Raw genomic sequence first — 12,564 nt, 5'->3', positions numbered from 1 at the left:
AATTACAATGAAAAGTATTTAATAGTAATCTCTTCAAGTGGAGGTTGGAAAAGTATTTGATTAGATGGTTCTGTTCCGTTTCTGTAATGGTCCCTCTCCATCATTTTCACCTTCCAAATGGGCCTGTTGGGTCAATGAAAGAAATATACCATGAGACAACTAATCCTCCACCCTACCCAACACTACTCTCCTTCATACGTGTAGTGTAGAGTTCTCCCTCTCCGAGTCGATTGGGAACATAATTCACCATATTTATTAAACCCTACATAGGTTATGGAAGTCGTTTTTAAGATTTAAAAAATTAAAAAATGCATTGTTTTGCTTTTTAAAAATCAAACATGATTTTGATCAAATCAGTCAATTTATATTCATTTTAATTTAAAACCTGATAAGTCAATGACTTTCTGTGGTATTTTTGCTTGAAAAATGGACCACACATATTTGACAAGTTGGTCATAGCATGTCCCTACACCATCCTTGGATTTTCAGTTGGTTGGTGCTCCTTACTGTTAATAGCTTTATTGAACGCGTGACTTAATAATGGTTCCTATAACATGCCCCAAGGACCAATTTTAATGCTAGGAGTACTGACCATAGGGTGGACCATGGTCCCCTCACCCTTTTTACTAGAATTGTATGGTGTACGATAATGTCTTGTGACCCTGGCTTGGCCTATGTTGATCCATGTAGGCTCGATGACAAAGGCTCAATAGTTACACCGACCATGACTCCTCGAACCAAAAGGGTACAGTCTGCTTGGTGCTCTTTCACCAAAAAGCTTCGTTGTTGGGCTAATTAACAAATCAATTGCTCATTTATTTGGGCCTCGATTATTTCGGATCCAAGCACCCATTAAAAAAATAAATCTAGAATCATTATCTTCAAACACCCTAATAATGAAAAAAAAATTTCTCTAAAAATTATTCATACATCAATAAATATTAGTGTTAAGTATAAAGATTAATGTCATCGACATTACATTAATATCATATACATAATGACATAAAGCCGCCTTGTATATTATTTTATTAACATTAATTACATAAAAAAAAACAATTGTATGGTCTCTCTCTCCACTTGAATATACAGTCCCTTGAATAAAAATAATAAAATTTAAAATATAAATATTATAAATATTATCTAAACAATTCAGGTAAAAGATTCACAATCTCTACTTTTTACAACATATTCTTAGTATTTATAATGCATGAACTATAAATAAATATTCTTATTCTAAAAATTTAATATTAATTTATTATAATTTCTCACTAAAAAATTATTAACTTAATCATTAGAAAATCTTTAAATTCCATTAAAAAGTATTATTTTGCAGGAATTCGTATCTTTATTACTAACCCTTTACACCATGAGCTATGAAGAATAGAAAATTAATATGATCGTATGATCATTCATTGGCCGAACAGTCAAAAACATTCATTATCCAAACAATGAAAAACTCAAGTTACTGGTATGGTATACTGGATTGGATTCTGGAGCATCAACTATAAAATTATGAAGACTGGAATATTAGAGAAGAGGGTGTGACAAGCAATTTGGATATTGAACGCTGTGGTATATTCATATTGATTTTAATATACACCTGTCTATTTTTTGTATATTTACACTTATGGCAAAATTGTTTTGAAGGATTGTGAAGGCAAAACTGTCTCATCTTGAGAAGAGCATCGACTAGTGGCTGAGAGTGTTGAGAATTGAGACTCTGGTTTTCACTAGCTTCCTGTAAACTCCCTCCAACTCCTCCTCTGCTTCCTGAAAGCTGGACTCTAATGCCTGTAGCAATTGTCAACATTTTTGTCAACCTTTCTCCAACCACCATGACTTTTGTCATTGTAGTAGTTGGTTCTGCACATGGGTTGCTGCCAATGCTTCTCCATTCACCTATAAAGAGAGTGCAAGAGAGTGCAGTGTGTGTGTGAAGTGCAGAGAGAAGAAGACAGTGCAACTTTGAGAGAGAGTGCAAGTGTAGATTTGAGAGAAACACCGAGTGAAGAGTGAAACACTGGGTTTTGTGGGATTGTACTGGGTTGAGTTGAGTGTTTGTATCATTCCTCCATTAATATACAATCTGCTGCCTCCGTGGACGTACCCGGTTTTGGGGAACCACGTAAATTTGCTTGTTTTGTGTTATTTTTGTGTTTGCTTTCGATCCAGTATGCACAACAAATTGGTATCAGAGCATTAGGGAAGCTTAAACACTGAAAAAACACGTTTTTCAGCTCTCTGTTCAAAGTTGCAGAATTTTCAAAGTTCTCGGATCTTGCTTTTGACCAGCTGCGGAGATTCCTCTCGTCGACACGAGTCCGGCGATATAAAGATCGTCGAAATCGGAGTTGAAACGAGCCCTGTAGAGCTCGCCGAAGTTTCGCCGGAAAACTACCGGAAAAACCAGTCAGTGCCGGAATTCTCGCCTGAGAAGACAGCCACGTCATCCGACACGTAGGCGCTGAGTCAGCATCCACGTCATCAACAGAGGGTCCACATCGCCACGTCATCAGCCACGTCATCCAACAGTGACAGAATATTCTCTTGACAGAATAAGAATATTCCGTTAACAGTAAGAGAATATTCCTGTGACAGAATATTCTTTATCAAAGACAGAATATTCCTTTCCTGAGTCAACTCGGTCAGATTGGTTTTTTTGGCCAACTCAGTGATTTTTTGACCCGTTTTTGGCCGAGTCAAGTTGGTGCCTAACATTTTCAACCATTCCGGACGCAACCGTGGTGTCCGTTTTGTTAAACAGCATACCGAAGTTACTGTTTTGGCACTTTTGAGCATAAAAGTGTGTGTTTTAACAAGTTCAGGATTCCATTTGTAATCCAAAGACGTCCTAATGGCTGATATTCCAGAAGAAAAATCAGTGGGGAATGCTAGTATACCTCCACAATACATCCCGGTATCGAATACCAAATTTGAGGTGGAGAAGTTTGATGGGAAAGGTAATTTTGGCATGTGGAAATGTGAAGTCATTGATATGCTTGTCCAAATGAATTTGGATTTCACTCTAGAAGATAAACCGGAGGATCTGGATGATAAAAGCTGGGAAAGGATAAATCGGCTGGCTTGCAGCTCCATCCGACTTTGTCTTGTAAAGGATCAGAAGTACGCCTTTTCAGAACAAAACTCTGCAAAGGAATTATGGCAAGCACTGGAGGACAAGTTTATGAAGAAGAGTATAGAGAATCGTCTCTACTTGAAGAAAAGGATCTTCCGTTTTCAGCATAAGAAAGGTACTTCTATGAATGAGCATCTGAATGATTTCAATAAAATGATAGCTGATTTGAAGAATTTAGATGTGGAAATTGATGATGAAGATAAAGCTCTACTGTTATTAAATTCACTGCCTGACACATATGAACATCTTGTCACCACTTTACTGTATGGTAAAGAAAAGATTAAATTCATTGATGTGTCCAATGCTTTGGTGAACAATGAGTATCGGAAGAAGGACCAGATTGTTCACAAGGAGTCAACGTCAGAAGCATTGACAGTTAGAGGCAGAACAAACCCCAGAAGATTTCGAGGGCGAGGGAGATCTCGCTCAAAATCTAGAGGAGAATCATCAAACAGACGATATCTTGCAAAAGATGAGTGTGCCTTTTGTCACAAAAAAGGGCACTGGAAGAAAGATTGTCCAATCAAGGGCAACAAGGAAAAAGATGAACCAACTGTGAACATTGCACGAGATGAGGATGAACGAGACTCTGCATTCATGGTCTCATCACCAGAAAACCATTCTGGTGAATGGATTCTTGATTCTGCATGTTCCTATCACATGTGCCCTAACAAGCACTTATTCTCCAGACTCGAGGAGTTCGATGGAGGAGTTGTGTTGATGGGTAATGATGATGTTAGTGAGATCAAAGGGATTGGGACTATCCATCTGAAGATGCATAATGGGGTAGTCAAGACACTAATAGATGTACGGTATGTACCTGGTTTGAAGAAAAATCTCTTCTCACTTGGAGTCCTAGAATCCAGTGGTTATAAGATTATCATGCATGGTGGAGTTCTGAGAGCAATCCGTGGTGCATTAGTTGTCTTAAGAGGCACGAGGAAAGGAAACTTATATTTCCTGGATGGATCTACAGTTACTGGTACAGCAGCTGTCTCCAAAAGCATAGAAGATGATGAAGCAGATAATTCCAGACTTTGGCACATGCGTTTAGGGCATGCTGGTGAAAAGGCTTTGCAAGGATTAGTCAAGCAAGGTCTATTAAAAGGCGCCAAGACTGGGAAGCATGGGTTCTGCGAGCATTGTGTTCTTGGAAAACAGACAAGGGTCAAGTTTGGCACTGCGGTACACAACACAAAAGGGATCCTAGATTATGTTCACACAGACGTATGGGGACCTTCAAAGAATGAATCTATTGGAGGTAATCGTTGGTTTGTTACTTTTATTGATGATTTCTCAAGACGAGTATGGGTGTACATGATGAAACACAAGGATGAGGTCCTTGATATCTTTCTAAAATGGAAGAAAATGGTGGAGACTCAAACTGGAAGGAGAGTTAAGACTCTTCGATCAGATAATGGTGGTGAGTACACTTCAGATCCTTTCTTTGAAGTTTGTCAGGATGAAGGGATCAAACGACATTTTACTGTTCGCAAAACACCACAGCAGAATGGAGTAGCAGAACGCATGAACCGCACATTGGTGGAGAAAGTCCGATGTATGCTATCACATTCAGGACTAAGCAAAGTGTTCTGGGGCGAGGCATTAAACTATGCTCGTCATATTGTTAACCGGTTACCTTCAGCAGCATTAAATGGAAGAACCCCCTTGGAGGTATGGTCAGGCTCTCCTGCAAATGATTATGACTCTATGCGTATATTTGGTTGCTCAGCATATTATCATGTTACTGAGTCCAAGCTAGATCCTAGAGCCAAGAAAGCTATATTTTTGGGCTTTAGTGGAGGAGTGAAAGGTTACAGACTCTGGTGTTCTGAATCAAAGAGTGATTTTGAGTAGAGATGTCACTTTTGATGAGTCTGGCATGTTACAGCAAGAGAAATCACAGGAGAAGGAAAAACAGTCTGGTGATGCACAACAGGTGGAGTTGGAGACTTCAGTCATCCCTATAAAGACTGTTCAGACAATCCCTACTGAAGGAGATTCAGATGAAAGTTCAGATGAAGAGGATGCAACAACTCCAGCAACCACACAACAAGAATCCATTGCAACGAGTAAACCAAAAAGGGTTATCAAGAAACCTGCTCGGTATTGTAACATGGTGGCTTATGCACTTCCAGTGATTGATGATGGAATCCCCTACACCTACAAAGAAGCAGTACAGAGTGTAGAAAGTGCAAAATGGAAAGAGGCAATGGATGAAGAGATGAAATCTCTCCACAAGAATCAGACTTGGGATTTGGTACAACTCCCTAAAGGAAAGAAGACAATTGGTTGCAAGTGGGTATATGCTAAGAAGGAAGGTAATCCTGGAAAAGACAACATTCGATTCAAAGCAAGATTGGTAGCAAAAGGCTATGCTCAGAAGGAGGGGATAGATTATAATGAGGTATTCTCTCCAGTTGTTAAGCATTCATCAATCCGTATTCTGTTAGCCTTGGTTGCACAATTTGATTTGGAGTTAGCCCAACTTGATGTGAAAACTGCCTTCCTACATGGAGATTTGGAAGAGGAAATTTACATGTCTCAGCCAGATGGTTTCAAAGTCACTGGGAAAGAGAATTGGGCTTGTAAACTGAAGAAGTCATTGTATGGATTGAAACAATCTCCTCGCCAGTGGTATAAGCGATTTGATAAGTTCATGGCAGAACATGAATACACACGGAGTCAGTTTGATCACTGTGTATATTTTCGCAAACTTCTTGATGGTTCTTTCATCTATTTGCTCTTATATGTGGATGATATGTTGATCGCATCGAAGAGCAAGGTGGAGATTGATAGACTGAAAGCTCAACTGAGAACTGAGTTTGAAATGAAGGACCTTGGAGAAGCTAAGAAGATTCTTGGCATGGAGATTCAGAGAGACAGAAGAAAAGGCACAGTCTGTTTGACACAGACCCAATACTTGAAGAAAATTCTACAGAGATTTGGGGTAGATGGTAAGACCAAGCTTGTAAGCACACCTTTAGCTCCTCATTTTAAGCTAAGTGCTTCAATGTCTCCACACACAGAGGAAGAGCGCAAACAGATGGCTCAAATTCCTTATGCAAATGCAGTTGGTGCATTAATGTATGCAATGGTTTGTACGAGACCAGATATTTCACATGCTGTCAGTATGGTGAGCAGGTATATGCATGATCCTGGAAAGGGTCACTGGCAGGCAGTTAAGTGGATTCTACGGTACATTCATGGCACAACTGATATTGGTTTGAAGTTTGAGAGGGATGATAGACTCGGACAAAATTTAGTTGGTTATGTCGACTCAGACTATGCTGGTGACTTAGACAAGCGTCGTTCCACAACAGGCTATGTGTTTACACTTGCTAAAGGGCCTGTAAGTTGGAGGTCAACGTTACAATCAACAGTAGCTTTGTCAACAACTGAGGCAGAGTACATGGCAGTAACGGAAGCTTTCAAGGAAGCTATTTGGTTACATGGGTTGATTGAAGATTTGGGAATTGTTCAAGAGCACGTGGATGTCCATTGTGATAGTCAAAGTGCTATTTGTCTTGCAAAGAATCAGGTTCATCATTCCCGCACCAAGCACATCGATGTTCGATTTCATTTTGTTCGAGAAATTGTGGATGAAGGGGATATTCTGCTACAGAAGATTGGTACCGCAGATAATCCAGCTGACATGCTCACAAAATGTGTCTCAGGGATCAAGTTCCAACATTGTTTGGACTTGGTCAACATCTCTCGGTGTTGAGCACCTTCAGGGTGCAGCGCCATATGGCGCGTTAGAGGCAGCATTGATTGATCACGAGGATTGCATGGAAAAATCTTGCCAAGGTGGAGATTTGTAGCAATTGTCAACATTTTTGTCAACCTTTCTCCAACCACCATGACTTTTGTCATTGTAGTAGTTGGTTCTGCACATGGGTTGCTGCCAATGCTTCTCCATTCACCTATAAAGAGAGTGCAAGAGAGTGCAGTGTGTGTGTGAAGTGCAGAGAGAAGAAGACAGTGCAACTTTGAGAGAGAGTGCAAGTGTAGATTTGAGAGAAACACCGAGTGAAGAGTGAAACACTGGGTTTTGTGGGATTGTACTGGGTTGAGTTGAGTGTTTGTATCATTCCTCCATTAATATACAATCTGCTGCCTCCGTGGACGTACCCGGTTTTGGGGAACCACGTAAATTTGCTTGTTTTGTGTTATTTTTGTGTTTGCTTTCGATCCAGGATGCACAACAATGCCTCGAGTCCTTTCAATACATTTTGCACTTGTACAGGATTGATGTCTTTGCTTGACTTCAGGACAAGCAATTCAGCATCTATCTTTTCCAATTCTGTGGCTTCGCCTTCGCATGATACACTCTTGGATTGAAATAATTTTGAAACGACAGACCAGCCATGGGAGCTTGATCTTGCCTTTGGCTGAGAAGCCAAGGACAAGAGAGATTGGAAAATTTCAAGGCTTATTTCCTTAACGTCTCTTAGCATGCCGACAGCATCTACTGCTGAAGGGTTTTTCTTTTCCACGCTCTTCAAATTTCTAAAGCATTTGCGGATTGTTTTATTAATTTGTTTCCTAGAAACCATATAGGCTTCAACTTCAGTTGCCAAGCCAGATTCTCCACCTTTTCTTCTTCTGAGGGATGATTCAAGTTGCTGCAAGCATTCCTTCATTGATGAAAAAGCATCTCTGGTGGTGCTGCACACATCCAACAAGAGAAAAGATCCATTCAACACCTCTTCTGCCCCTTCTTTGTGTTGTTCATTGGAGAGGATTTGTTGGGATAGAGGCAGTTGAAGAAAATCATCAACACACTCGTACAAAACTTTGAGGCCACTCAATTTGTGGTAAGCAGAAGTGGAAGTTGTTTGTGATGATCTCAACCTCTCCAATTGATCTTCAACACTTCCATTCAGAGGATGGGATCTGGAGGGCAAGCTGATCGAGCGAACATGACTAGTAGCCATCTTAATCCTTTATCAGAAGAAAGCTAGTCGCTAATGCTGATACAATTGATCCTGGGAGTTGTTGTTCAAGAAACCTCTTCTGGGCCTATTATATATAGAATAGGAAATAACAATAGGAATGCATGCATCCCGACTTGCTTTCGCTGTCATGTGGCAAGTTTCCTGACAATACCAACTTTCTCTCATCATTGTTGTAGTTCAGGAAGCATAATGCTAATAATATAATCTCAACTGATTATAGTTTTTCAAACAATATTATCATGCCTCCTTGTAACCCACACAGAAATATGGTCATCACACCATATGAATAATTTAGCAGGAATCTCATCATGTGAAATGCTCAGATCTCAATCTCGCAATAATGTTTTGGGAGCTGTTCATAACGATGATATTAAAATGCTATGGTAATCAAATTATTGATAACATAATACAAGTCTGACAAAGTTGTTTCCTGCTTCCTTGACATGCTGCTCTACAACAGGGTTTCAGCTTCAATAATTAACCTGTGCAAACTTGATTAAAGAAGAACACGTAGAGCAAATAGGTGGATCTTGCTTGACCACTTGCCAACCATTTTGTAGTTATCACATAAGTGCATCGTAACAAATACATTTCATGGTTTATTGAGCTATATCACAAGCACCACTGTGTCAATTATTCAGATGCAAATAGTAGGCTGTCAAGATTCCAGTTGCTCCTCAGAAGTATATCAACATGAGCTATTTCCGAGCCTCATGTATGGAAGCTCGAGCAGAATAAATATGTGTGTGTAGACATGGGTGCAATCCACTTGTGTGCATATATATTTTATTTGATTGATATCCTCGTCAAGGGTGTCATGGCAATGAAGCAGGAAACAGTTTTGTCAGAGATTTGAATAAATGATTTTTTTTGCATATCATTGACAGCAATGAGGATAGAGAGGATAATTTATTAGGATTACCTTATTGGCAGTACATAACTTGAACTATAGCGATGAGGATAGAGAGCTGGCTGCTGTTGTAAAATGCAACACATGACAGCAAAGCAAGCCTGGAAGGAGTGGACTTTGAATCTCTACTCTGAGTTCTGTATATAACGGGTGCAACGGGAGCAAGTGGGGTTGGCTGGAACAACTCTGAAGTTCGAACTTATATCCCATCGGTGGAGGCTTTCTTCTGCTAATTAAAGTGGAAGATGGATGTCTTTATTGGAACCTCTAAAGCTACTTATCATGCTCGCTCCATCAGCTTGCCTTCAGAATCCCATCCCTAGCTCAGAGTGTGAAGTTGCAGTTGGAAAGATTGAGATCATCACAAGAAATACCCTCATCAACTTGCCCAAAATTGAGTGGCCTCAAAATTTTGTCCCAGTGTGTCGATGATTTGCTTCGATTGCCACTCACTCATCAAGCTCTCTCAAATGAACAGTTTCAAGAGTTGGCAGATGAGGTATTGGATTGATCTCTCAAGTTGTTAGATGCTTGTGGAGCAACAAAGTATATTTTTTCACAGATGAAACAATGGTTAAAGGAGCTTGAATCATCTATTCTGAGAAAAAAGAGGAGAATCTGGTTTGGCAAGTCACGTTGAAGCATATATGATCTCTAGAAAATAACTGAAGCTACAGATCTCGAAGTCATATAGAAACTTGAAGACAATGGAGAAGAAGGGCATATCAGCAACCTTGGACAAAGACACCACCTTGGTAGCTCTGACAAAAGAAGCTGAAGAAATGAGTGTTGCTGTGTTCGCATCCCTCTTATCTTCTATTTCTTTGACAACAAAATCAAAGGGGAGTGGCAGCTGGTCTATTGTTTCAGAACTAATGAAGTCCAAACGTGTAGTTGATGCCAAGACATTACTCCTGCACAAGTCCAAAATGTATCGAAAAGTTTGGAGGCATTACATTGGAGTATTCAAGAAGCAGAAGAGGAGTTGGAATGTGTCTACAGACTACTAGTGAAAACCAGAGTTTCTCTGCTGAACATTCTCAATCACTAGTACACAAGTAACTTCCTCGTAGTGGGCAATGTTTTCTTCTATCAGCTGTCCATTTGTACAATTTCTCTCATACAAATTCGCTAGCTGTATCTATAATACTCAGTGTAATTGGATTGGTTTATCTCAAATAAAGCCTTCCCTCTCGTTCATACTCTAGCTATCTCTGACACGTGAACACTTCACTATTATTATTTTTAAACAATAGATAAAGAGATAGAAAACTGTTTTTGCATGACAGGGATGTGCGCCTCTTCTGTCTGTCTCAGTTTCATGGATTTTTCAGGGCTGGTATGGCTTTTCTATAAATTGTTGGAAATCCTGGTGGTCCTCTCATCATTTAAAAAGAAAAGGGCAGAATCTTTATTTTGCACCTGTAAATGGCTGAAATTCTTTCCACTTAGACCAATCAACCCATCATCCATCTTCTCCATTTCGTTCGCATCAGCTTGCCCGTCACATGGAACACGCCTGGATTTCAATAATTTGGGAACCATAGACCATCCAATAGCTCTTGCCTTCAGTCAACAAATGAAAGACTAAAAAACTATTAAATCAGCATGCTAGCTGATGGTGTTATCCGACTCGGGTCATTAAGCCTGCTCAACCTTCTTTCGTAACATTTCCGGATCTGTTTCCGTTGACAATGATCATGCTTTGGAAGAAAAACAAAAGGACATTTTTCCTGATTTGAGGGAATGGGAATAACTATAAAACCTCTGCCTTCTCTTTTCTTTTCCATCCAACTTTTTTTATGTGCTTTGTAAGTAAAAGAGATGTGTTTGTATTCAGGAAGTAATGACCACTGCGAGATGAGATAAGAACTGAAAACAGGTTTCAGATAAATTCTGAAGGACAAACGTATAAATTCTCAAAGAAAGATATTGAAATAGAGATGGAGCATGTGATTAAGATCATTGTTATTGTATTGCTGTATTCATATTGATTTTGATAGACTTGTACATGCTGTATATTTACAACTCTGGCAAAATTGCTTTACAAAATTGTACTGAAGGATGGTGAAAGCAAAGCTGTCCATCTTGAGAAGTGCATCAACTAGTGGTTGAGAGTGTTGAGAATGGAGACTCTGGCTTTCACCAACTTTCTGTAAACGCCCTCCAACTCCTCCTCTGCTTCCTGAATGCTGGACTCTAATGCCTCGAGTCCTTTCAATACATTTTGCGCTTGTACATGATTGATGTCTTTGCTTGACTTCAGGACAAGCAATTCAGCATCTATCTTTTCCAATTCATTGGCTTCGTCTTCGCTTGATACACGTTTGGATTGAAATAATTTTGAAACGAAAGACCAGCCATGGGAGCTTGATCTTGCCTTTGGCTGAGAAACCAAGGACAAGAGAGATTGGAAAATTTCAAGGCTTATTTCTTTAACGTCTCTTAGCATGCCGACTGTATCGATTGCTGAAGGGTTTTTCTTTTCCACGCTCTTCAAGTTTCTGAAGCATTTGCGGATTGTTTTATTAATTTGTTTCCTAGAAAACATATGAGCTTCAACTTCAGTTGCCAAACCAGATTCCCCACCTTTTCTTCTTCTGAGGGATGATTCAAGTAGCTGCAAGCATTCCTTCATTGACGAAAAAACATCTCTGGTTGTGCCGCATACATCCAACAAGAGCAGTGATCCATTCAACAGCTCTTCTGCCCTTTCTTTGTGTTGTTCGTTGGAGAGGGTTTGTTGGGTTAGTGGCAACTGAAGAAAATCATCGACACACTCATACAAGACTTTGAGGCCACTCAATTTGTGGAAAACTGAAGTGGAAGTTGTTTGTGATGATCTCAACCTTTCCAATTGATTTTCAACACTAACATTTAGAGGATGAGATCTGGAGGGTAAGCTGATAGAGCGAACATGACAAGTAGCCATCTTATTCTTTAGCAGAAAAAACTTAGATGCTGATGCTGATGTTGATACAATTGATCTTCGGAGTTGTTGTTCAAGAAACCTCCTCTGGGCCTCTTATATATAGAATAGGAAACAACAATAGGGAATGCAATGAATCCAGACCTGCATTTGCTGTCACGTGGCAAGTTTTCTGACCATGCCGACTTTCTCTCATCTTGGTTGTAGTTCAAGAAGCATAATGCCAATAAAATAAGCTCAACTGAACATAAATTTACAAACAATAGTAGACAGAATATGATCATCACACCATATGCATAATTTGGCTGGAATCTCATCACGTGAAATGTTCTGATCTTAATCTCACAATGAAGTTCTTGGAGCTAATTGATTACTTAAAACAAGTCTCTGACAAAGTTGCTTCCTGCTTCGTTGACATGCTGCTCTACAATGGGGTATCAACTTCAATAGTTAATCTGTACAAACTAGATTAAATATGAACACGTATGGCAAATAGGTGGATCCTGCTTAATCAGACACAAACCAGCTAGGATGATCACTTGTGTGCATTCATTAACAAATACATTCCATGTTCGATTGATCTATATCGTCGTACACGCACCACCAGGTCAAATTTAGATGCAAGCAA

General features: G+C 39.6%; 1 protein-coding gene across 1 annotated transcript; it reads right to left on the bottom strand.

Moving 5' to 3' along the window:
- Positions 1-1,552: 1,552 nt before the first annotated feature.
- On the bottom strand, positions 1,553-8,150 carry LOC133691023 (uncharacterized). Its single transcript, XM_062111330.1, has 2 exons — positions 7,351-8,150; positions 1,553-1,791 (listed from the first exon to the last, which is right to left on the bottom strand). The coding sequence occupies exons 1-2, from the start codon at positions 8,074-8,076 to the stop codon at positions 1,690-1,692; spliced, it is 828 nt and encodes a 275-aa protein (XP_061967314.1). The 5' UTR covers positions 8,077-8,150; the 3' UTR covers positions 1,553-1,689.
- Between the last annotated feature and the right edge of the window lie 4,414 nt (positions 8,151-12,564).

This window comes from Populus nigra, chromosome 4 (assembly GCF_951802175.1).
Source record: "Populus nigra chromosome 4, ddPopNigr1.1, whole genome shotgun sequence".
Classification (NCBI taxonomy): Eukaryota; Viridiplantae; Streptophyta; class Magnoliopsida; order Malpighiales; family Salicaceae; genus Populus; species Populus nigra.
Note: the sequence above shows the minus strand (reverse complement) of the source record. Positions and strands in the feature narration are given on the sequence as shown.